This window comes from Zonotrichia leucophrys, chromosome 11 (assembly GCF_028769735.1).
Source record: "Zonotrichia leucophrys gambelii isolate GWCS_2022_RI chromosome 11, RI_Zleu_2.0, whole genome shotgun sequence".
Classification (NCBI taxonomy): domain Eukaryota; kingdom Metazoa; phylum Chordata; class Aves; order Passeriformes; family Passerellidae; genus Zonotrichia; species Zonotrichia leucophrys.
Genome location: NC_088181.1, coordinates 13,652,510 through 13,680,188, shown reverse-complemented (window position 1 = coordinate 13,680,188; position 27,679 = coordinate 13,652,510). Strand labels below are relative to the sequence as shown.

Below are 27,679 nucleotides of genomic sequence, written 5' to 3'. Positions count from 1 at the left end.
GGATCCTCAGACCCCACTGCTCCCAGTGGTTCCAGCTGTTTGTGTGGGGTTCACTTTCTACAGTGAAATTAATTTACAATGTTTTGTCTCAAATTTACTTGAGGAGCAAAACTCAAATTCCTTTTAATTCTTGTATTATCCAGAGTAAGGAAGTAAGCTGAGGGCTCCAGTGCAGCTGTCCTTTGGCAAGGAGCAGCCCAGGCCCTCCTGTTCCACACAGCCTGGTTCTCCTGGAGCTGGAGCACTGCAAGGATCACAAACGGAGCATCCCCTTGCTTTTGCAAAGGCTCTGACCCCAAACTCAAACCCTGCTGTACCCCAGCACCCAGCAATGCTCCAATCCACTGCCTGTGCTCTGTGTGTAGAGGGGATGAATGAATGTAAAAAAAATAAATCCAAACCCAAACAAGAACCCAAGAACCCAGAACCAACCAACCAGTGAGCACAGCAAAAGGGGGGTTTGAGAACACAGCTGCTGAGCTCAGAAGGCTGAAAGATATAAATGACCAAATTTAGAGTTATTCTTTCATACTCTGATGTCATGTTCCATCCCAGTCATCCCCCCTGTACTGACTGGGAGCTCTGTGCTTTCCTTTCCTACACAGAGTGATTTTCCTCACTAGTAGGCTACAGCCTGTGTTCTATAAATTTTGATTCTTTAAATGACAAAATCTACACTCTCAACTTGGGCTGCAGACTGTATCAAGTTCAGCTATAAATTCTGCATTTTAGGTCAGAGAGGGTACTACTTTTAGCACAAAATTCAACTGAAAATTTTTCAGTGAGGGAATAATCAGTAATTCATAACATGGTTGGCAACATGCATGGCACACATTTTAGATTTGTCTGAGTACCCTACAGTGGGTTTTGCTGTCAGCTACAAGCACTTTATATGTCACCTTGGCCTTTAGGTTCACATTGCAAAACATGAATTTAGTAAAACATTTATTAAGCCATCCAACAGACACCTGGCTAATTTATTGTGTGCTGCAACTTTATTATAAATTAGAGTCTGTATATTCTTAAACCAGATGATCACATCTTTAAATAAATGAACATATAATAATCTATTCCATGAATTATAACCAAGTCTGTGAAAGCCAGTAGTGTCACAAACAAACAACCCTCCAATAATTTAACAGATCCCAGCCCTGAAGACACACAGCCTAAAAAGTGTTCTATAGCACCTGGAAATTTACTTCATCAGTAAGAAACAAAGACAAAGGAGAAATTAGGGGTAAGAAGTGTGGGCTGGTTCAATGATATATGTGTGTGCATATCTATTTTTACTGTAAAATAACTCCCCAAGTTAAACTAAACAAGCTCATTTGAATTAGACTTGTTTCCAGCTCTTAGCACAGACCTTGTTTTTCATCTCATGCTGGAACAGTTATGGTGCTTAGAATGCAGTGTTTCACAAGAAAGTGACTATTCAGGAGCCTCCAGCATTTCTTTGAGTAGAATTATCCATTATAAAAAATTCCAGGAACCTCTTTTACCAAATTTGTATTTTTTCAGATAGGGAACACACAAGTACATAAATACAAGTCTCTTGTATTCTATAATTAAAGGTGAGGAGATTTTGTTCCTTTCCTGAAAAATTTCTCTTTTATATAATTATATAAACACAGTACTTTGCTTTGTATTTGCTATTCCAAATTCACATTACCTGGTCCAGTCCCAGCTTGGTTAGGTAGATGGCACTTCTTTGACATGCTTCATCTTCACAGACTGGTAATAAATGTTCACTTTGTCCATCCCCATCTGTCAAAAAGAAAAAAAAAAAGCTTGTCAGCTTTGTATCTGCAAAATCAGAAACTCTGCTTATATGAAATAATCAGCTGTGAATAATTTACACCTTTTTTAAATGTGAAAAATTACATGATATAAACTAGACCTGTTCAAATCCTTAACCTAATAATTTGTCTTTTGTTTGAAGATTGCCTTTGCTAATGTACTTTCATCTTGACCCATAATATTGAGAGAATTTGAAATTTTACTGACGTACTGGGAAAAAAATTACCTTTAATACCAATCCGCCATTACACGTCCACCATAAAAACTTATTTAATTTTCTGAACTAGTTTTAAACTCTTGTGCTGTCAGCAAGACTTCAGGAAGAGTCATGAGTTCACAAGTAATATCTTAATCTGTACTTAACACAAAACACAACACTGGGGAGTTGATTAACACAACGGCTAATAAATCCCAGGCTTACAGAATTAGGTAAATTTGAGTAAATTACAGGTTTTCAAAAATGTTCTTTAAGAGCCTTTAATCCATGTATTTCCAAAACCTTGAGTAGAATAATGACCTTTTAATATTTAAACAAGCAATGACTATTTGCATCTGGAGTTCTGACACACAGAGCATGGAGTGGGGAAAAAGTGATAATTTACTGTCCATTATCTGGCGCAGGAGAAATCTCAGTGTTGCCATGGTGAGCCTGCAGCCCTGCCCTCCCCCAGGGCCAGGGAGCAGCGGCAGCTCCCTGGGAGGCACAGAGGGAGAGGAGCAGAGTGCCCAGGGCAGCAGCAGGACTGGGCAGAGCGCCTGGGCTGCCAGAGCCACCAGAGCCACAGCCTGCCATGGCACCCAGCTCAGGCACACTGCAGGCAACCCACTTCTCCAGCCCATGGAACCAAAGCTCACAGTGCAACCAAAACAATTCACCTCTTCACCCTGCCCCCTAGCCTGTGCAGCTCTGAGGAGCTGGGTGTTTCATTTGAGATAACCACAGTGTTCACTGTGAGCACTGAAACACACAGAGGTCCTCAGCTGGCACGTTAATTACTTGAATCATTTCCACACTGGATTTATATTATACCTATAAAATATTGCAGGTTGCAGCCACAAACAACCTCTCAGTCTGGCTCCCTGACAGCTGCTTGGCTATCCCACAATAAATGAAATTTGTGCTGGTCTGATGTTTCAGAAATGCAGCTTATGAACATCCTACAAAACAGATTTCTGTATGAACCACAAAGGTGCTGAGAGCACCAAAGGGTCTCAAGGCACATCTACTGCTTGGCTCTGCAGAAATCAAAACCAGTTTATTTAGGCAAGCGGTTTTGTAAAATGGCTTGATGAAATCTCCTGAGCTAATATGCAAAACCCAGATTTGCCTGTCACTGAAGCCCTTATTCATTTTCCAGTCCAGAAGTGGCCCCAGCCCAGAGGTCCTGTCATACTTCACCAGCACCATGAGCAAGCTCCCTCAGCCGCCAGCCTGTACCTCTGTGAGGCTGCACTCCCTCTGGGCTGTGTGCACATCCATGGCTGTGCAGCTGCAGCTCTGGCTCCCTCCCCTATGCCATCAGCAAGCTGGGAGATGGAAAGGAGGGTTATAAGGGGAGGAGGAGTGATGAAAATATCAGACTTCCCCAAATATCTCCAAGTGATAAAGCCAAACTTTTAGTGGCTTCCTACATCCCATCTGCCTCATGAATTACTTTGCCTCACCACCAAAGCCCTCCCAAATGCTCATGGCAGCTCTCTGCTCCAGGATAGAGAATTTAGGATGTGAAGTAGCCTAGGTGATAGAAATCCAGGAAGTTCACACCCAAAGAGATGGGAAAGGGAATCCCCACTCTTGAACAGAGAAATCAACACAGCAACTATTGAATCTGTCTGAAATCAGCACCAGCTTCTGAAGGTTCTCCTTCTGCATCATATAGAACAACAATTAAAACATTGTGATCTTGAATCTTTACTTGCATGAACACATTAAAATGCTGTTGGACTAGTTTTTTCTAAACTTAAATGGAAGAAAGTGTTCAATTTGCAAATTATAAACCATGGGAATATTGAAGAATTTGCTAAAATTTAATTAATGCTGCAGAGACATGTATTTTCTGAATACAAAATGTAAATTAAGCCCTAACATTTTAAATACATTTCCACAAAAGTTTCAGTCTGAAGTGATTTTAGAAGTTTTTCAATAACACACAAGGACAAAGAACCACCTTCCTGTGTTTGACAAAGGGACAAGAACGAGGATGTTCTCATTTTAAATTATGCTATGGAGCAGAGGAGAATATAAAATGTTTGATTCTACTTATACTGCAAACATTCATCTTGTTATACCAATAAGTCAGTTTGATAGTGTGGGTAGGAGATGCTCAGAGTAGGGCAGGACATTGATGAAAACACCCTTGGAGCTTGGAGGAATAACCAATGCACAGGACAGGAGGGACAGAACTGGCACACAATTACACACAGAGCCATCACCTTCCACAGGAAGGTACTGCAGATAAATTACAAGCTCAAGACTTGATTAAAAGATTTGATTAAAATATCCAGTATGATCAAAGAATGAATAAATACAAATATGCATCAAACACCACGCCTTTGTCCCTGCAAATTGAAAATACTAGGATATATATTCCATATTGGTAGGCCACAGTTTCCTCAATTCCTTTCACCCAAAGATAAATGTCCATTTACATAATTTCTCTTACAGAATCATGTTTTCAGTTGCAATTTCTCTTCAGTTCTGTGTAACAGATATTTAAGAATCCAGTAGTCAAAAAATAAAATTCAAGATAAAGAGAAAAATCTGTTGAAAATTTACAGCACAGTTTTGAAAAAAATATTTATTTTAAAATATATTTTGTCAAAAAACATCCTGAAAACAAGATGAGAGGCCATTCTTAAGCTGACACAATTCAAATTATTGTGGTATCTACCTCACAAAAGTTTCTCATATAGAGGCATCCATACTATGGAGACTGGACTGGTTCGCTTGGATTTTGTTTGTTTGATTTTTATTTTCCTCTTTTACACTCTGCTCCGCTGAATTTAACGATCACAAAGATGAGATATAAAAACATTAATTCGGCACTTAGAGCAGACAGAACAAATGTTAAAAGGTTTCAAGTAAAGCTCCAGCATTAAACATGTAGCTGGAAACAGGACATCAATGAAACAAGAATATCTTCTGAGTTGTACCAAAATAGTTTAAGAAAATCCACAATTAGTCAAATTCTGTATTACAGAAAAGTAGCAATCAAAGGAAGAAAAGCCCAACATTCTTCATTTCTATCATAATATTTCATCTTATTTCCTTTACAGTTTTTATTTCTAAAGCACATTTTACGATGTACAGATCCATCTTTTATAACCAGAAATAAAATGTCTCCTGCATTTCTGAAGCTTTTTCAAAGACACTGTGAAACCAACAAATCGATACAGCAGCTTTTCCAAAATATTTCCTTCTTCATCTTTACGTGATTCCACCTTGGAAGCACCTGCTGGAATGCAAACTACTGACCTTGAAGACCACACAAAAAACACCTCCAGCAGTAGCTAATTCAAGAGTTTTAATTAACAACAAATTCACCTTGGATCCAAGAAACACTTCCTATCTTCATGCCTGGTTTCAATCCCAATGTAAATAAACATCCTTCAGTTTTAAATTCTGATCTTGAAGTTCAATTTCTCCACAAAGGAAGAGAGAAATTCAAAGGAGTATCATTAGCACAACTGATCCGTGCAATTAGGAATGCACAGGTGACAAAACATGCATTGGTGACAACAGCCGCATGATCCCATCACACCTAGGCTGGTTTCAAGTATTTATGAAAAATACCTTGCATTACATGTCTTTAATAATCTCCTCCAGCCTAGGTCTACCTAGGAAACCTGTTATGGACACCCTCTGTAATCTTCACTCAGTTCCTGGGGTCTGCTACTCTGTCTTTCTGTCCCTTTCATTTAAAAATGAAACCTCATTCCAAACTGGTGGAAATCTTATTTGTAATTTCAATATCATTTGCAGCAGTAGGTGTGCCCCAACACTCCAGACTCCAAATGTCCTGTGCTAGCAAGAAACAGAAACTCAGCTGTTAATGAGCAAGTTCTCTACACACAATTCTGGCTTGACTGTGATCCAGCATAACCCCATGGTTAATAAAGATCAAGTCTTGTAGGCTTGAAAAGGGCTAGAAAAAGAACAGTCCTACGTACTCATCACCTGCAAACCTGCACTTATGTCTAAATATGTAAAGACAAAATTAGAAGTCTTATTCCATCTAGGAATCATGTGAGAATCATTACTTACAACTGCCTGTTTGCTGTATTTCTAACAAGAACCTTCTTTCCAACACTTGCCCATGTTTGCCAAGGGCTGGCAGCCCCATCCCAGCACCCAAAACCAGTGCCCTGGGAGCACCCCTTGCACAGACAGGCTGTGTGAGAGACATTGCTGAGCTTTAACACTGACTGTCAACGTTCACACAGATCAAGTATTTTCAATCTGGTCTAAAAGTAAATTTGAATGGGAGAGAGCAGAAAAAAATCCTGTCAATCAGATTAAACACAACATAATGTTATTGGAATTGTTAGATGCTCCAAAAGCTATACCAAGGAACTGCAGTCTGAGAATACATTTTAAACTGAATTCACAAATATCAAATGGTCAAAGGAGCTCCACACAAGAAACTTCTTCCCAAACTCAGAGTTATCAGGGTGCTTATAAAACAAACACACTTGTAACTTCCTTAGCATGAGTAAACCTAGGCAAAAGACACTCAACCCCAATGTTCAAATTCCTTAACAAACATAGAAAAAGGTGTCACAAAGTGACACCAGGTTCAAGGACTGTTAGATTCATGCTTGTGCAATGTACTTTCCAACATGGGCTCTGAAAAGAAGATGGCACTTGGGCAATTTCTGTGATGGCAAGGGCAAGTTCTGTGATCACTCACTCCAAAACTGTTTCATAATACTGCAAGATAAAGTTGTAGCTATGATGAGCAAGACAGCTTTTGGTGGGTGTATGATCTAAACCTTTTTAATTTAAATGCTCTGTACTTTTGCTGCAGTGTAATCTTCTGCTCCTTTAAAAACAAAAATGGAATCAACTTTTTGGGGTTATTCTGAGATCACAGACTGATCACTGTAACTTCTGAAAGTTCTGTTAAATAGAGAAGAAGTTTTCTTGCAAGCTGGGGGTTGGACTTGATGATCTGTAGAGGTCCTTTCTAACCCTATTTGGTGAAATGGAAATATGTTAACTATACAGGCCAAGAAAGTCAACTTTCATAATTCTGAACATAAAAACATTCATGTACCACAAAGTTCTCATTCATACATCTCTCCCTCTTGTCTTTGCCCAGTTCTCAGTATCCTCTCTCATGAGTCTTCAATTTACAGTTCTGAAGAACAATAAGAGAAAAATAAGAAAAAAGCCCTGTCAAGGTTGTACTACAGCAATACCCTTCTGGGGCAGCAAGAAGCCTACAATAAGTACAACTGAGCTTGATATTCAAATAAAATAAAGGTTTGTTTGAAAGCTGATTATCTTAAATTTATCTTCTCAAGTAATTAAATCATTAGAATGAAATTATTAATTAAATTAAATCATTAGAATTCTTTTGTCACTCTGTGCCTTTAGGTGCTCAGTGAGATGGTCATGACAGAGGCAGTTACAATAAATTACTAAGATAATTACACATTATTAAAACAATCAATGTCAGCTGCCTTTAGCAAATGTGAGTCATAACTTCAAAAAACAGATGCAAAGAGCTTTTACAGATGATTCAAAGTTCTGTGGACATTAAAGAAAGCCTCCTAACCCTCTCCTTCCCACTAAATCAATTCTGATTTTAAGTCCTTCCAAAGAAGGCATATTCACAGCTCCACTGCACAGAAGCACTTAAACACAGTGTGCCAGCAAACTGCACAGTGAGACTTCCAGGCTGCAGCAGAGCCAACAGAGCAGCCTTCTGCCTCAAATGGCAATTCCAGCACTAGCTGTGATCCAAGCAGGGAAAAGAAACTGCAGCAAATACAATGTGAACTGCCCCCACACCACACAAAACCACTGCTGGAACTCCTGGGCTGTTTCTGCTGAAAGCTGCTTGTTTCACCGGTTTCACATTAAAACAAACTCCCAAGCCTGGCTGTACTTTTGGAGCTCTGTGATGTTCCTCCTCTTCAAAGCTCCCATGGCAACAAAGCTCCAGGTGCTGCCAAAGGAAGGGATGGGTAACACAAAGCAAGGCAAGGCACTGGTGGAACTGCCTTGGGTCAGCTCAGCCTGGGCCCAGAGCTCCTCCTGCACCAACCATCAACAGCCAAAGAAAAACTCAATCCTGTGAAGTTGTTCAGCAAGGAACAGATAACCAAGTGCCACATGCAGCACTACACCAATTTTATTGCTGGAAAGAAAGAAAAGTTCTTCTTAAGTTTCAAGCCCCTTTGACAAAAAATAATATGAAGCATCAGCAGTTCTTTTTCCCAGGAGATTCTAGCATTTGTCTGGACATAAAGACCTTGGCAAAACATGGGAACCTGATTTTCGCCCCTCAGAAATTGACACTGTTTGGGATCTACATTTAAAACATTGAGATATCACTGAAGAGCACTGCTGGTTACAAATTAACAAAGAAGACAGACTCAGCTCCTAAAGACACTTTCCCAGACTCAAAACACAAGTGCCAATTATCTTGCTATGTCTCTATACACTGCTGCTTCAGAAGTGCATCTGGTAGTAAAAGAATCTCTTCCATATCTAAAGTCTCTCAGAAGGCTTCATTTCCATCAACATTCATACCTTTTCCACCCAAACTAATCCCAGTAAACCCAGCTTTCCTCATATGCAGAGCATTTCACACACAGCTGTATTGTCACCCTGCATCTTAAGGTTCTTAGAGAATCCTTTCATTGACTACAGGAGCACTAAATATTTTCACAACACAGTGCTCAAAGCAGAATGGTTTTCTTAAGGGGTTATTTACCAAAATGAACCATTAAAATTTCCCTTTGATACATTGCTACTGCATCTGAGGATGCAACATTCTGAGTGAAAAAAGAAATCCAGATGTTAGAACGAAGCTGACAGATAAAATGAAAAGGTACAAAATCAAAACGCAACTGGAGGCAGAAAAGCAGTGCATTTAAAGTATATTCAGCTGCAGGATAATTAAGGTCTACTTTAAAAAAATCTTTCAACAAAATGCATTTGGCACTGTGCAATGAAAGGTTGAAAAACCCCCAAAGGTTAGGCACTATGTTATCCTCTTTAAACATAATTAATTGGCAATAATGAGCTATCATTTCCTACAAGGAAAGTGATAATTACTACCACATGTCATACAAGTAGTTAACATACATCAAATAGTTCAATTACTTGGTAGGGGGGAGAACAGAGAGGATTCTATTAGGATTATTAGTTGGATAACTGGATTTTAAATATGAGAAAAAATTGAGTTCAGGTCTCTAAAAGACTTTGATGGAACTTTAACAAACCCAACTCATATTTGCTCAAAAAGCATAGCATAGTTCAGAAAGTGTGCATAGCAGGGGTGAATGCAAACTTCTTAGAGAAGAGAAAGGGCAGCAGCTAAGAAATCAAATGGTGACTAAAAATTAAAGGACTGGGTTGCTAAAAGCTACCTAGAGAAACGAGGAGTTGTGCTGTATTTACTTATGAGGACACCATGATCAAGTTTGATTTCAAAAAGCCATTTTCTCCCTCCTTTAAATACAGGCCAAAACAAAGTTCTTTGCCTTAACTAAGCAAAATCAATGAGTGATTAATCAAACTTTCACAGTCTCAGATACCAAAGGATGATCTTAAATCTCTGCTATCCAACTGAAGCAATCATAGTTAAATACCAATTACAACACCAGTTTCCTATAGAAATGAATTAATGGCTCGTATAATCAGCACAATATCCTGTGCTAATCATTTCTGACTCACTACTTCAAAACCATGTCATTAATCTTTACATTAATGAGAAAATAGCAGGTTATTGTGTCCAAAATATGGTTCACATTCATCTAATGCTAAAAAAACTGGTCATTTTCAGCTTGTCCCATTGAAATCCTTCAATTTCTTTAAAAATACAACATTTTCCTAGTAATTTAAGTGACATTTAATAAAACTCTCTATATACTTGCAAGTATTTATCAGGATTCTAGACAACATCTATGATTTCCTCTAAAGACAGTACAAGCAGATCTTATAAAACTCCTCTGCCAGCTCACAGATAACAACAGTGCAGGATTAATCATTTTTGCTATAGCAACCACTGCACTGCAATTACCATAGTGACATGAGAAGAATAGAAAAAGTAATAATGAAGAGCTCTTACTTGTTTGGAGCAATGTGGCAACTAAATAAGTGCAGAATTCTCGAGCGCCCAACTCTGCTCACCTTAATCAATTGAAATGCCATTTGTAATAGATGTCAAAAAGCATTTCTGATTTATTTTCAAAAGGGCAATACAAATTTGTCAATTGTTCCCTGTCCTTTGATCAGATTGATGTACAAATCACTGCTATCATGTAACAGGGGGAAGTGCTACTTATTACAGAGGTTCCAACTTAGTCATAAAGTGTAAGGTCTACTCCATTACCATAAGTGTATTGACATACACACACATCCTTCTATGTAATTTTCCATTAAAATACACACACACATACACACACACATATATAAATGTACTGGACTTTCAGATGCATACAAACATAGATCTGCATATTTTTTTAATGAAAAAAAAATCTTTATATTTTCAGTACTTCAGGAACACTTGGTACTAAGATTATACCAACATCTGTGACAGCTTCTCATGAGTCACCTAATTGCTGGTTTTTCCAACTCCACTTAGCCAAATAATTTATACTTGATAGCTGTTGTTCAACGTGCTCAGTTTAAGAAAGGAAATCTTACCCCAAATTAGTTGCTTTTGGAAGTTCTCAGTCAGAATAAGATTTGTATAAGCTCAGTCAGAGCTTATACAAAGCTCCCCCCTTTTTTCAAATGACTGGTAAATACTCATGGCTGGAAAGGGTACTTGAAATAAAATTTTCAGAAGCAGGAAAGGATGTTAGACAAAGTGACCTTTTGAAACAATGCTTGTTTTGTGAAGAGGCAGGTGTGATCAGCAAATCACAACCTTGCACTGCAGGAGTGCAAGAAGGCACAAGCACAAAGAGGGTGTGAGAGGGAAGGCAGCAGCCCCAGGCTCAGCTCTGACACGGCTGCAGAGCCCAACAGGCACACGGCTGATTCATGGCAAGTGCCAGAGGGAAAGCACAGAGATACAGAACCCTCTGAGACCTTGAGCAAATGGCAAAGCTGGCACATCAGCTGTGAGGTACAGAAAATGTCAAGGAGGGGAAGAAAAATAGAGGCAGGCAAGCCAGAAGTAAGAATGTCAGAGGCTTGTGCTGTGTTTTGAACATTTCTAGTGCCAGTGGCTGTGTCCCCGTGCCAAGAGCAGGGTGCCTGTGGCACAGCAGAGTGTGAGTGCACAGCACATTCTGCATCATGCACAGCTTGGCAGAACCTGCAAAAGGTAGAAGGCAGCACAATCTTCTAATATATCTCATTTTCCATTTCATTGTGGGATTTTGATTTGTTGTGCCATCAGTGAGCCCCATTATAGATGGCCACATTATTCCAAACTGCAAACCACCACACCTTAACTTCCTTTGACTCACAATCATTATTCTGTCAGTTTTGAAATGGAAAACTGAAAACAGGAGAGGTTCAAGTCTGACAATCCATTTCTAGTAATCATTGTCTTTAACTCCAGCTCAGCACAAGCAGCTGTGTGCTCAGAGCCAGCATTGTGAAGAACCTAAATGTGAGCAGACACAGCACAGGGGGGAAATGCAGGCACTGTGCCAGAGCAGCACACCCACCATGGGAGACGCTGCCCCTTGGTCGCTGGGCTGGTGCAGAACAAATCAATCTGATGATAATTAGCAGTGAGGGCATTAAACGAGGGTGCTGGAGCTCCAGCCCAGCAGTCCCTGGGCCCCTGCCCCTCCTCCCAAGCTCAGCTGTACCAAACCACTGCCCTGCCACAGCACTGCGCTCTCCATTTACCCACACAGGCAAAATTTTAACTTTAACACTGGAACAGTTCCACTTCTCTTTGTGAAGATATCCAGGGTTTATTACAATTCCATTAATTACTATGAATTTCTAAGATTATGATTTATCATTTGGGCTCATTAGAGATAAAATTATCCTACATTAAGACAGCTCTTCACATTGCCATTGTTAAAAACTTATTAAAAAGATTTCTATTTAGTACCTATTAAGACACATTATTCAGAACATCAGCTTGGAAAATTATTACAAAAGACCCAGCACATTTAATTTTTTTTTAACTGCAAAAACTGTATTATTCTATTCTTTCCTTCATATATTACATAGGTAAGTATTCAAACTTGAAGATAAATAGTAAAATATTTTATTAAAACTTTGCCAAAGATTTTAGAAAATGGGGCAAACATTTCACAGAAGAGCCTGGGGCACAGTTCAGGCTCTACCTGAGTTCATCTCCTGTAGATCTGATCTAAGGACCATTGCCCATCCAGCAGAGGTGCCTTGCATTCACATTTCAGCCTCCCAACACTTGTAAGTGGCAGCGCAGAGCAAGTGAGTCACAGTCTAAGGAGTTTAAAAATTGTCATTTTCTTTAAAATAAGTTTTTGAAGGAAATGTTGTCAAACAATGGCACTGTTTCAACATCTGAAGACAGGGTCAGTCTCACTGTAACAAGTGTGTTGTATAAATACAGTAGATTATTTTTTTTAAGATGTTATTTACAGTCAATTATATCAGCAGAGTCAGGCCTGCAACACCTTGCCTCTGGTTGGAAAATTGCTATTTTACTGCACAGAAAAATATTATTGTCTGCACTACAAAACCAACATGCCCCATTCTCTGTAACATGACAAAACATTGATAAGCCACAACTGACTGGGAAGGTACATCCTAATAGAAAAATAGAGGCTTTCACTAACCCTTGCAAAAATAGATTTACATATAAATTAAATTTTTCTTCTGTCCAAAAGCCTTCCAGAATTTTCAATTACAACCATTAAGATTTTACCACGTTCCAGCAATTTTTATTCAAGTAATTTTATTTCATTTAGTCTTTATTAGTTTGTACAAGTGAAGAATTTAGAAACATTTAATCAGATAATGTTTTCTGAACAAGGTTAGAGACAACAAAATTAAAATCATAACAAATAAAATAAGTATCTGATAAAATTAAGTTTAGTGTAGCATCACACCTTAAAGCAACTAAAATTAGACACATGTGAGGCAGAATGTACTGGGATAACCAAAGCTGAATTTCTAAATAATTATTCCCAGACATTTGCAAGGTTTAAAAACAAATATAACACATTAAAGAGAAAACGCAGAGAAACATAAAAACCCTATTTGGAGCTAAACACCTTTATTTGTTCTCTGGTGTAAAGCAGCTAACCAAAACAAGAGAAAGCAACACTCAGGGCAGTGTAAAAGAAGCAAACTCACCAAAATCTGCAAACACAGACTGTCCAACAACTTTGGCACCACTGGGCATTTCCTTACTTTTTCCAACTTTAGAGAAGTTCCCATCCTGGAAAACAGAACAAGGATGATGGAAAGAGTGAATTGCAGAGTAAGTGAAAAAACCTGACTTTTGAACCAAAGAAAATACAGATCCCTAGTGAAGGGCTTTAGCAGATAAGAAAGAGACATCCCAGCTATGGAAGAAACTGCACTCTTCAAAAATTGGGACTGAGATTTTGCATTTCTAATCCTTCCTGGATTCTTGTGGAAATCCATCCATAGTAATATTCAGATACACTTTCCATAAATTTTGCTGTGCTATGAGGAAGAGATTGGATTATTTCAGCAACATTATCTAAATGATAATTAAATTATTATGAATACAACTGAGCATTTTTGCATATTAACATGTGATTTTATAGACACATGTAATATATAACAACACACCTGCATAAAAATTAAAAATAGAGTCCTGATTTGCCTTCTAATTAGGAAATAAATTGCTTTTTATTAGGTCTGGCTTAGAACTTGTTTTATTTATCCTTTATTAAAATCTAGGCCTAGAGAAAACAACAGTTCATTATACCATCAGAAAGATAAAAAGTGCTGAGTCTTTGTTTATCACAGAACTGGATCACAGCTGGCACAAACCCATTTGAAGGTGTTGAGTTTTTGCAGACATGTTAGAGGAGCCAAGGCTCCTTCCCCAGGCACTGCCACCAGCTCAGCACAGGGCTCTGCACACAAAGGCACAGAGCCAAAGGCTTGGGAAGGGAGCACAGTTAGTTATCCATAATACCCAACAGGAGCAGAGTTAGTTATCCATAATACCCAACAGGAGCAGAGTTATCCATACCCAACAGGAGCAGAGTTACCCATACCCAACAGGAGCAGAGTTACCCATACCCAACAGGAGCAGTGTTATCCATACCCAACAGGAGCAGAGTTAGTTATCCATAATACCCAACAGGAGCAGAGTTAGTTATCCATAATACCCAACAGGAGCAGAGTTACCCATACCCAACAGGAGCAGAGTTATCCATACCCAACAGGAGCAGTTATCCATACCCAACAGGAGCAGTTACCCATACCCAACAGGAGCAGTTATCCATACCCAACAGGAGCAGTTACCCATACCAAACAGGAGCAGTTACCCATACCCAACAGGAGCAGTTATCCATACCCAACAGGAGCAGAGTTACCCATACCCAACAGGAGCAGTTATCCATACCCAACAGGAGCAGAGTTACCCATACCCAACAGGAGCAGTTATCCATACCCAACAGGAGCAGTTATCCATACCCAACAGGAGCAGTTATCCATACCCAACAGGAGCAGAGTTATCCATACCCAACAGGAGCAGAGTTACCCATACCCAACAGGAGCAGAGTTACCCATACCCAACAGGAGCAGTGTTATCCATACCCAACAGGAGCAGAGTTATCCATACCCAACAGGAGCAGAGTTACCCATACCCAACAGGAGCAGTTACCCATACCCAACAGGAGCAGTTATCCATACCCAACAGGAGCAGAGTTATCCATACCCAACAGGAGCAGAGTTATCCATACCCAACAGGAGCAGTTACCATACCAACAGGAGCAGTTATCATCCCCAACAGGAGCAGAGTTATCCATACCCAACAGGAGCGAGTTATCATACCCAACAGGAGCAGAGTTATCCATACCCAACAGAGCAGTTACCCATACCCAACAGGAGCAGTTATCCATACCCAACAGGAGCAGAGTTACCCATACCCAACAGGAGCAGTTATCCATACCCAACAGGAGCAGTTATCCATACCCAACAGGAGCAGAGTTATCCATACCCAACAGGAGCAGAGTTATCCATACCCAACAGGACTCACATCATATTTAGTTTGCAGACTTCACTGCAACTCTGGACATAGCTAGTGCTACTTGTACTGCATGTCTGACTACATATCTTTACCTTGACATATCATTTATAGTGATTCTGATGAGAAAAATTAATATTGATGCATTTCCATGCAGTGAAATAGAAGAGGTCCCTAGTTGGCCCTAAAAGCATATCTTGTGTAAGACAAATATTTAAAAAGCTTTTTATAGTGCATCAATGAAGAGAATTACTTTTTTCTATAAAGAGCAGTTTACCAGCTTTTAATGGATCAGTTAAAGTATTTGTAGTTTCATACACATGTCCAAGCATTTTACATGTATAATCTATTTTCCTGGGTTGATTGATTCCAAAGAACAGAATTCTTTCTTTCTAAAGATAAGCAAATCTATCAGCACAAAATGTATCATGCAGGATTATATTTAGAATACGAGTCCAAAATCTGTAAGAAAATTCAAAGAAATCCCCCTAACAGGACAAACACCTTGTGTACTAACAAACACTACCAGGCAATGATTTTTAAAGTCTACCTAAAGCTGTAAATCCAGCATTCATGACTAAGTGCTTTCAGTACTCTTGCTTGAGAGAAGATGGCCAGGTTATCTCACACAAGACTCTGTTCTGCAGTGACTCACTGTGATCTGCTGGACTCATTTTCAGGCAAAAACTCATCCCTTAACTAACAAGAAACACACTGAGCACTTTCTATCATCATTAAAAAGTGAACTGATAGCTCTAGTCCTTTTGGATAACAAGGTACAAAGGATGCCCCTGGCCAGGTTAGACAATACAAAAACAGAATCTCAATAAATTATTAATCCCTTGATCTATTACTCCTCACCCCTGAATTTCAGTTATGATATTTAGTTAACACAGGACTTGGGATTTCCTCAAATGTAAGTTGCACAGTCAGAAGTGACATTTTGAATCTCTGTCCCAGAAAATCTCACCCAAGACCTAGAGTCATATATTGAACAAAGCTCAATAAAATAAAAAAAAATCTTTCAGACAGCAAGAATAAAACCAAACTGATCAGTCTTCTATCTATAAATCACCATAAATGTCAGAAGAGAACTCTTCGGTGTTTATAACTTTTTCTTTCTTACCTTATTTACCCACGTCTCAAACTGAATGGTTTTGGAATTTGGTGATGTGGTAAGGAACAAATCTGTGAGGAAAATATAAGAGAAATGAGATATTTAACAGTAGACCACAGTCTCAAATATTTGATCACTTAGTAAATATATATAATTTTAAAATATTACCCATATTTTAGAAATTATAAATACATTATATTCTAGTGATGTATTAAGTAAGAAAGACTAAAACCCCAACCCTCAAAACTATTTGCATGACTTGTACTCTTCTGTATAAATAGATATCAATAAATATCAACTAGCCTTTTATTTGAGATATGGTGAATTAAACAAGATACACTGTTGACAGGAGAAGAAAAGTAGATGAAGAAATATTCCTGGCTTCCTATACACTAAAATTCTTTAAAACACCAAACCAGTACAAAATAGAGCTTCAAAAGATTTATCTGGCAAGGCCTACAGAGAAGCTTATTTGCTGCCTTTTAGAGAAGACTCCAAATGAGGAAAATGGGAAGAAAGAGCTTTTATTAAAAAAACCATGGATGTTGAAGAATAAAAAAATTTAAAAAAATTAAGTCCAGTGTTAAGAAATCCAGATTTAAGAAAACTACTCCTTAAGATTTAAACACCTGTTTTCTTTTTCTTTGTCTCCTCCCTCCCTACAATTTCAACTGCCATTCTTTGAGCTAGAACACAATGGTTATTTTGCAGGAAAAAGAAAAAAAAAGAAAAAAAGAAAAGAATATTAATGCTTTACCCTGAGGTGTTTTACTGAATAAGCAGGTAGATGGCTGTACAGGGAATTTCAAATAGCACAATAAGGGATATTGTCTTCCAGAAGAAAAAACCCAGCAACAAACAACAACCACAAAACTAGAAACCTCCCCACACCTAACAAGCAAAACCCAAACAAAAACCCCACATACTCACAAAAAACAACAAAGATTCTCCTTTTAGTTTGTCTCTCCCCCACAGCTTAAAAGCTTTACCATTTAATTTTATTCCTCTGAATATCTGAAATGGCTATTTCCTTTACAGCATACACATGAAAAGCATGATAGTGTGTGCCTCATTGGAATGAATTACAGTGATACTTAAGGACTTCCTGAAGGTGAGACAGAAGTAATGAAAATAATCTGAAGACACTATAAATGTAAGTTAGAAAACTTATATATACTTTCAAATATTAACTTTGCATCTAGAAGGAAGCTTGTGCAATATTGTTGATTACTATTGATGTAAGCCAGAAGAATATTAAAAATCCAGTATTTTCATAGGGGCAGAAAGAGAAACATGAAATAACAGAAGCCTTAACTAATTTTCCTACAGGTCAAAATGCACCTATCTCTTAAAAAATGTTTTTGAGGTTTAAATAATCATTTCAAGTAGGGTTCTTGCTGTACTTGGTACTGAAATTTACTCTGGGCTCTGGGCCCTGTTGCTCTCAGGTTATGTTACAAGTGCTCCCAGGTTATGCCACAACAGGCTCTGAAGTGTTCTACTGAAATACCCAACAGAGGATGAGCATTTGCTGCCCAGCTGGGGCAGGCTGGGTGACCCTCAGCCATGCTGTCTGCTCTGAAACCTCTGCCCAGCACCTCTGACTCCATCTCTCACTGCAGAGCTGATCTCCCACCTCCAGTGCTGAGCGAGTCCTCTCTCTGCTCAGTCCTCGCTGCAAGGGCAGATCCTGACCAGGGGTAACTCAGCATTCCCTCTGCCAATGCTCTGTACCCACATTTTGGGGCTCTGTCCCCACATTTTGGGGCTCTGTCCCAGACTGACACAAGGTGGCCCAGCTGCCAACACCAGCCAGAACTCACCCAATGGCACCATGCCAGAACCTGCCCCAGCTCCCTCAGCCTTCCCTTAGCAGAGCTGCTCCTGTCCCCTCACCATCTGTGTCACCCTCAGCTGGCCCCAGTCCAGGAGCTCCACATTTCTCTGGTACTGGGGAGCCCAGAGCTGGGCACAGCACCGCAGTGCTCCTCACCAGGGCTGAGCAGAGGGGCAGGGTCAACTCCTGAGCTGCTCAGTGCTCTTCTCAAAGCCCCCAGGATCCCGTTGGCCTCACAAGGACACAGTGCTGGCTCCTGCTGTCCACCAGGACCCCCAGGCCCCTCTCAGAGCTGCTCCAGGTCACCCCCTGCCTGTGCTGGTGCTGGGGTTGTTCCTGCCCAGGACCCTGCTCTTAAAGACAATTCCATTCAGCAACATTCCTGCTTTGCACAGAACTCCCTCCCCCAAACCAGCTTCTCTTTAAAGTCAGAAAATAATTTTGCTCTCTGCCCCTCTCCCTGTACTCCTCCATCTCCTTTTTCCTAACTCCAGGCACACAACACTGAACAGAACACAGCAGAGCAATTCCAAGGCTGCTGTAATGTCACACTGCACTGGCAAAATGCAAAGGCAGGCTAAGAGAGCAGATAATCTTCTAAAAATAGTCTAGAGGAGCTGGTGCCACGCTGCTCCTGCATTAAAGGAACAAGCTGTGATTTCCCACAGGATAGCTTAATACAGGTACAACAACACCACCTCTAGTTCCAGAGCCCTCTGAGCCAGCTCCACTGGTATCTTATTGCCAATTGTCCTCTTTCTTATTCTTAAGCCTTCTAAGAAGCTACAAGTTTGAAATGCTCATGCATGATTCTGGGATTAAACTCTCTTGCACTGAATCCAAGTCAAATTGTTAATATTTACAGGGAATTATCCATTTGGATCAAGAATGTCAGATTTCAAACCAAGCAAAACAAAACCATTTCTTTGCAACACCAGTATAAAAAGGTGATGCAATTTAGACACTAGAAATAACTACTCACAAATTTGTATAGTTCAGAATTACAAGTGTTTTCTCGTAAGTTTGTGAAAGAAATGTGTACGAAAACACAAGTCCTGTCTGGAACAGTGTTCTAGATCAGTTAATTCCCAAATTTTACTTTCAATCTACCTCACTTCATGATTCTTTCTGGTTTGATTATGCAAGTTTTTGACCCCAAGAGAATCTGAGAGGCAACAAGAATCTGCACTTTAAAATACCTAACAGCCATAGCAAAGAATCCTTGCCAATGTTTCCTTTCCAAAGGAATGGTGTCCACAACATACCTCCCACCTCACTGTCACTGCTTTCCATGTCTGTTATTACTAAATCTGCAGGAGAACAGATGGAGCCAACAAATGCATTAATATCTCTATGATCAGTACTGGGGTTACACAACAATGAAGACATGTACAGCTCTTTTCTACACTTTTTGTATTACAATACACTAATCACATTGAAAACTGCAACATTTCTGTTTTGCTTCTGGCTGTACCAAGAAAACTCAGCCCCTTGTTCCTACAAGGAATGCCTACATGTTAAATATGCTCAGAAAAAGTCACTTGTCTGTAGCTATGCTGCACACTGCCTTTGGAAGGCAGTTCAGGTTGCACTTTCAGCTGTTAGAATCTATTCCATAAAGATCTCTGAGTTTAAAAGTACTGAGGGCTATTCAAATTCCTATGACCCTCATGGCAGCATAGTGAGAGATATTTCCAACCTGAGGTTATTAAACCAACTAATCTGGAGGTCAACAAGCAATTCTTCACAGAATACAAAGGTGATGGTTTTACCAGACAACAGGTACATGAAGAGATGGTAAAAATAAAAGGCAAGGGGGTACCTTTAACAGCCCTAGGGTAGTTGTAGATTCTGTAGATATAAAAATGGAAATATGAAACAGGAAGAGGAAAAAAATCCACTCTTCTGCTGCCAGGGAAAGAATATTGAGCTAGCTGGATGGAGCACTAGACTAAGCCTGCAGGGCATTTCTTGCATCCCTAATTTGTGACACGATGCAGTAAAGATAAGGAAAACACTCAATAGCTGGGATGGGGGAAGATCTTGTTGTCAGATTCAGGCAGATTTTCTGAGATGTAGCACCTATGGCATAAGTGAGTGGATAGAAATAAAAAACAAATACTGCCTGAGAGGAAACCTTTCTCTTAAAGAAATGCAAAATGTGTTCACATTTAAATACACTTTCCTATTTTGGATTTAACAGCCAGTGATTAACATAAATACAAGATAAGTAATTGGAATATTCATCAACAAAATTCAACAGCCTGAGAATACAATAAGGAAGCATGGAAGTTATCCAGCATTTTAGATCTACAATACTGAAAATCAACTAAAATATACACCAGACACTTAATACAAAAGGTATCTCATAATGCTGCAACACAAAACCACTGTGTATTAGCATTTTATTCACAACTTACCCGAAAAAGTGAGTTGGTGAGCAAATTTGGCTATAATTGAATTTAGCTTAGTAATTGGTTTAGTAATAAGATGCTGCTACCGCAGCTCTGCTACATCTGATCACCAGTTAATATAAAAATAGTGAATTCAGCATTCATTCTTACCAAAAAAAGGAAAGATTATTAGAATGTATGTTTCTGCCTGTAAAAGGGAAGCTATTTGAGTACAGTGCTCCTAGCTCCAAGAACCTAAAGCTTGCTCCAGAGGAAGCACAGCACTCCCATCCATCTTTTCTTGATAGGATCAGGGAATTTTGACACTGCATCAACATACTGCCCACTGAAGACTGAAAAATCTCCCCCAAAAGCAACATAAAACTTGACTGGCTAGACTGCAATGAGTTTATTTAGTGCATTTAGAACTACCCTGTATCAATGTCCAAGTCACCCCAGACACAACCACCAACACTAAAATTGTAAATTGACCACAGCACAGCCCACCTTGAGCTAGCTACATTTTTGGCAATGTTTGTGCAATGTACCTAAAGGAGCTTTACTGTCGGTGGTGCCCACCTTGGGCAGCAAGAGCACAGCTTTTGTGCCATGGGGCTTGGGAACCAGAGAGCTGCACTGGAGAGAAGCAGCTGCTGAGAACCCAGTGCCTGGACCAAAGTGATCCCAGGGCAGCAGCACCTCTCCTGTGCAGGTGGGCTGGGAGCTGGCGCTGCTCAGTCTGCAGGAGGAACCCCAGAGCCCCTTCCAGGACATAAAGAGAGCTGGGGAGGGGCTTTGGACAGGGACATGCAGAGATAGGGCAAGGGGGAGTGGCCTTAGGCTGGAAGACAGCAGGTTTAGGTTAGAAATAAGGAGGAAATTTTTCCCTGTCAGGGTGGTGAGGCCCTGCACAGGCTGCCCCTGGATCCCTGGCAGTGTCCAAGGCCAGGCTGAATGGGGCTTGGAGCAACCTGGGATAGTGGAAGGTGTCCTGCCCATGGCAGGGGCTGTAACTGGATGAGATCTAAGGTACCTTCTAAACCAAACAACTCTGTGATAATTGCAACAGCTTATGGAACATGACAAAGGAAATCCATAAAGAAGAAAGACTAAAATGCAGGACAGCACTCTAACACCTTAAACATGAAAGCATTTCTATTTTTCCTGTAAATCTTTCTGCTGCAGAAATAAACATATAGGCAGTTTCCAACCACCCACCTCCATACCCAACAGCAGGCCCAGCCCTGATCCATGTCCCATGGTTTTTCTCACACAGCCACTCCTAGACTCCTCCCAACTCAGCCTTTTGCAGCTGTGCTTCCCTTACCCCACACACCATTAGGTCAGTCCTCCTCTCAGAATTTCAAGTCCATCTGAAATGAACATTCTTTTTTTATAGAAACTCATCCAGGGTTTGCTCCTCACCATCTCCAACTAAATTCTCTGCCTTCAGCCTGGATTTCCTCTCCCCTTCCCTTTCCCTCCCCTCTCCTGTGCAGCCATTCCTGCCTGTGGCCCTGCCCTCAGCTGAGCACCCAAACACTGCCCACAGCCCAGAGGCACCATGGAGGGAAGGGTTCCACAACCCCGGGCCTCTCCTGCTGGCTGCCTGAGAAAGGCACTGAGAGCCAGTAAGGAAAACAGCAACAGCACCCCAGCTGAGAATTCTGAAACCTGTTTCACACTGCTCAGCTGCAATGAACCTTTTAATCAACAGTAAATAAAACAGGCTAGGGTAAAAAAGTACAGTGCAGTCTCACCCTGCTTCCCCTGATTTTACTTACTAGAACTAGAAATTGCAATAAAACTGAACTGTACAGAACCTGTTCCAAGTTCACTTCTGATTGCCCTTGTTATTTTCTGTCACTTTCGAGTGTTATAAAAATAGTGCTATTTTTAGATGGAGCATTCATTTCACTAATGACTGTTTTGACCTTTCTGTTTAATGTCAGAGGGCTTTATTTCAGAATAAAACCCCCCAGCACCTGACTGTCTTGAGAAGCCACCAGGGTACAAGCAACATGAAGTAACTGTTTGATTTCACATTGACTTCAGAAGTTTAAGTTGATAAAGGAGGGGGGGAAAGTGCCCTTTTTATAAACACTATTGCCATGGACAAGGCAGTACCCAATTAGAACATTTATGTGTACACTCCAAACATGCCTAGAAATTATTTCGTCAATGTGGAAGAACCGGAGTGTCTGTGCATATTCTCTAAGCAGGAGTTACTTTTGGAGATAAAAGTGCCTGCTTTATCTATATGTAAATAATGTGCTGAAGTAAAAATCTCTGCTTTGCAGTGTGTTGACAGAATGGTAATGTAACAACTGTATTAAAATCATTAAATACCCTAAAACCCAAGGCAAAATGAAAGATAAGTTTATTTACATTACAGACTGAACACTGGTAGGAAACAAAGTATTCAAAACCAAACATTACTTACAATTTTTTTGTTGTAACTACACAATATTAATTGTACAATACTTCTACTATGCACAAAACTAATTTTATACAAAAAAAGTTAGATATAATAAGTTTTATTTCTTTACTACATCAAAATAGAAAACAAAATCTTACAAATTTCATGCTTCTGTTCCTAAGTATTTTATTCAGTTAGAGAAACCCTCTACATGTGGTACTTGTTAAACATGAGCTTTCAGACAGAAAGTGCTCTTTATTTTCAAAATATGGGCAACAACATTGTTTCAAGGAACAGAAAATAATGTCCCTCAAGGGTGCTTTCAGAACCCATTTTCACATTCATGTTTTCTCAACAAAATGCTATTTGGGGCAGAACCAATTTATTTCTCACCTGTATTAAGTTATTGATTCCCATAAAAATATAATATAACTCCCCAGTGTATATAACTATATCAGTATATAATTAAAAATTGCAAAAGGAATAGCTTTTGAGATGCTTCATAATGGCAATTTTAAAATTAAAACTGCTAAGCAGATAGCAGAGATTATGGGCTCCTTTAGAAAGATTAGGAAACAAGTTAAACCTAAAGCTCTTTCTTTTCTCTAATGATCTCTACCCATCCTCTGGTTCTCTCTGCAAGGAGAGCTGTGAGTAAGAGAAGCCACTGGCCAAAGTCAGTCCCAGCAGCAGGAGGAGATGCAGCCAAACCCAGCTCTGGTTTGATTTTATGAGCTGGAACTTCCTGTGGGATTGAACACTGGGAAGGAAGAAGTGGAGGAATGAGGGTGACAGGGGATCATATAACCCAAAGTATTTTTAATTAGACATAACGAACATGTAAGGAGTAGAAGTAAGGAAAAACAAACAAAACTTTACAGACTGAAGCCCTCTGAAATATATCCTGTCTATCTTAAATGATACATTTTTTGTCTCTATTATTTGCAGTAAACTCAGAGGTAAGCTCTGCTATCAGAGCTAAAACTCTGATAAGAAATTTTTTAAATTTTACCTGTTTAAAGAATGATACAGTGACATGGCTTTACTGAATATTTGCTTGGGCAGAAATGGGAGGAGGCAGAACCAGAGAACAAATTGACTTCAAATATATGCACACATCCCCCATGCCCCACCCAAGTTTTAAAATGCCACCAGATACTTTGTGTGCCGGTGATTTGAATAGTGAATAAATGCAGATCTCCTGCAGAAAATCAGCTCTGCTGGTCATATGAGCTGCAGAGAGACCACCAGCTTCCATGAAGAGCAAACTCACTGAAAATATGACCAGAGAATCTGACAATGAGCATTAGACTATTTTCAGAATCTAGGTTTAAATGACTACAACAGAAATATCACCCATGATTTGAATGATTGGTTTGCAAGAAGAAAACTATCTACATTTATACATTTAAACTAAGTGGGAATCAAAAAGAAAACACATTGTGAACGTTCTGGTACATTAGGTTTCTAAATTCCCAAAGCAAAACAACATAAGAAAATTAACACCAGAAATCAGTAAAGAGACTAGCAATTAGCTTACAGCAAGCTGTTTCTGACTAATGATTTTTCCACTTTAGTTTTCCCAACCCCAAATTTATGATTTTTCCTTCATTTTATATAAACAGCTCCAGAAATATCTCTAACTTTACACACCACGTGCTAGTGTTCAACATGAGATCAGGACTTCCAAGCTGTGGAGTCACATATCCAAGTGACACACAGAGTATTTAATACATCAGCTATTTTTCACAGCATTCAAGGATACAGTGACACATGTACAGTATGAAGTTACAGTGGGACTCACAGTCCAAGGCAGCTTGTCTCATGCATCTGAGCACTTTAAAAGTGTTTGTAGGGCCTAACTTCTTGGTGGAAGACTTGTATTTCTGAATGCAAACAAATCTATGGTTTAATAATTCTGGTTTTTTCCCCCCAAGTTTAAAAAGAGAGCACTAGCACTAAGTGAATATCTGACATTACAGGATGTTTACAATAAAAGTAATGAAGATGTCTAATTAGAAAAAAATGACACAGCAAAATAATCACTATCCTAAAAATTTCAACTGTGATATTTTTAAGACAGGCCTCTTACTTATGATCCTTCTTTGGAAATGCTCACCTGGACTGTTTGCTTTGTAAAATACACCCAAAGTTAATCTGTTCACACAAGCCTATCATTATTATTAGCTGGAGATTATTGTCCTAAGCCAGCAGTGAAAAAGAACTAATGACAAGTGTGAGTATGAATGAGCAGACACCCAGCAGCCCTGTTCTACCAGGGGCCAGCACATTTGCTCCTCACCTTGCAGCTTCAGGGCCATGTCCCAGCAGTGGCAGGGATGGGAGCTGCCCATTCCCAGACATCCCTCCCAGCCCAGCCTCTCTGTGAAGCAGATACTCCTCCCTGGAGCAACACATGCTTAATATGCATGCAAAAATTACTTTAAAGTTTGCTATTTCGTTTATCCATTAAGCACATACAGACCCTTTAGTAAAGGTTTTATACTGCAAATTTTTGCATGGTTTTAATGAAATTCCTGGTCTAACTCAGAATTCCTTACTGAATTAATAATTATAGGGAGCTGAGACCTCTGCATGAAGATGCTTTCTTTAAAAACAGCAGCAGCATTACTCTCTGAAATGGCCCAGTTTATCTCTGACCAAGAAAGATTAGTATTATCTTTGTTGTGGTTAGAGGATTTTTGGATTATAAAATCTTACACTGTTAGCCTTTCATGAAGCATTGTCAGGGATTAAACACATCTTTATGAGCAAGTTCTCCTATAATGAAATCATAACAATTCAACTTCATTTCACCCAGAGCATGAGAAGTGTGGCAATTAAAAGCTCTGCTCTGAGTGTTTAATATCAGCAGGTTGAAAACGGGTTAGGCAATAAACTAGCAAAAAGCTTCTCAGCCCAGAGAGGATTTTTTGTTTTATGTCAAGCACACTTTAAATCTCCTAAGCTGTTTATAATGATAGAGTTGCCAAAAATAGCCCAGCTAAAAATCATCAAATTGGCTGCATCTGTTACAGAATACAAAGAGTGCCAAAATATTGCAGAATATTAGAAAAACCTTTAAAATACCTGCAAAAAAACCCATGGAGAGTAAGTAAAATGGCATGTCCTGGTGATCTATTTGTAAACAAAAATCACTCCATCCATTTTAGGTGCAATTATATCCTTATAATCATGAACAGTAGCATTGCCTGTGAGTAAACAGCCTGAATATTGCAGTCCAAAAATCCCACAGCAGCATCAAATCCCATGATTATTAAGTGTTTTGGGCCACATGATTTCAGCAGGCAGATTATTCCCCTGCATCTTGTGAATGCCTCCTTTTTAATTAATACAATTCTAACGTGCAGCAGCCCTGCTCCTGACGAGGCTTTGTTCCCACTGCAGAGTGGCTGTGTGGGTGAGCTCTGAGTCACAGCAGCGCTCCCTCCCCAGCAGCCCCACGGACAAACACAGCACCCAGCACTGCTGTGCCTGCCTGCCCCGGGGCATCCACCATGGACAAACACAGCACCCAGCACTGCTGTGCCTGCCCCGGGGCATCCACCATGGACAAACACAGCACCCAGCACTGCTGTGCCTTCCTGCCCCGGGGCATCCACCATGGACAAACACAGCACCCAGCCCTGCTGTGCCTGCCTGCCCCGGGACATCCACCATGGACAAACACAGCACCCAGCACTGCTGTGCCTGCCTGCCCCGGGGCATCCACCATGGACAAACACAGCACCCAGCACTGCTGTGCCTGCCTGCCCCGGGGCATCCACCACGGACAAACACAGCACCCAGCACTGCTGTGCCTGCCCCAGGGCATCCACCATGGACAAACACAGCACCCAGCACTGCTGTGCCTGCCCCGGGGCATTCCACCATGGACAAACACAGCACCCAGCACTGCTGTGCCTGCCCCGGGGCATCCACCATGGACAAACACAGCACCCAGCACTGCTGTGCCTGCCCCGGAGCATCCACCACGGACAAACACAGCACCCAGCACTGCTATGCCTGCCCCGGGGCATCCCACCACGGACAAACACAGCACCCAGCACTGCTGTGCCTGCCCCAGGGCATCCACCATGGACAAACACAGCACCCAGCACTGCTGTGCCTGCCCCGGGGCATCCACCATGGACAAACACAGCACCCAGCACTGCTGTGCCTGCCCCGGGGCATCCACCACGGACAAACACAGCACCCAGCACTGCTGTGCCTGCCTGCCCCGGGGCATCCACCATGGACAAACACAGCACCCAGCACTGCTGTGCCTGCCTGCCCCGGGCATCCACCACGGACAAACAAGCACCCAGCACTGCTGTGCTGCTGCCCCGGGCATCCACCATGGACAAACACAGCACCCAGCACTGCTGTGCCTGCCTGCCCCGGGGCATCCACCACGGACAAACACAGCACCCAGCACTGCTGTGCCTGCCCCAGGGCATCCACCATGGACAAACACAGCACCCAGCACTGCTGTGCCCTGCCTGCCCCGGGGCATCCACCAGTCCTGCACACACTTCCAGCTCCTGCTGTTTTGCCCTTTTCCCCTGAACTTCTATCACCTGACTCCTTTGATGACTGCCTGTGAGTCACTTCCCAGCCCTGTACAGACACACAAATGAGAGCAGACGTGGTGAGAACACTGCACAGGTATTTTTTGGAAGAGGCACAGTGAGATTCAAGGTACAATTTCATGCTTGGTTAAAGGCAGCATACAACTGCTGCTACTAAAAG

The 27,679-nt window shown here is 40.6% G+C and overlaps 1 protein-coding gene across 1 annotated transcript in view; it reads right to left on the bottom strand.

Annotated features, from left to right (window-relative positions):
- The window catches only part of ITFG1 (integrin alpha FG-GAP repeat containing 1), a 74,231-nt gene that overhangs the window by 34,417 nt on the left and 12,135 nt on the right, over window positions 1-27,679 (bottom strand). The window contains exons 7-9 of the mRNA XM_064723365.1: window positions 16,288-16,349; window positions 13,289-13,373; window positions 1,670-1,764 (exon numbers count right to left, since the gene is read on the bottom strand). Coding sequence (XP_064579435.1) covers window positions 1,670-1,764; window positions 13,289-13,373; window positions 16,288-16,349 — 242 coding nt within the window. The remainder of the gene's footprint in view (window positions 1-1,669; window positions 1,765-13,288; window positions 13,374-16,287; window positions 16,350-27,679) is intronic.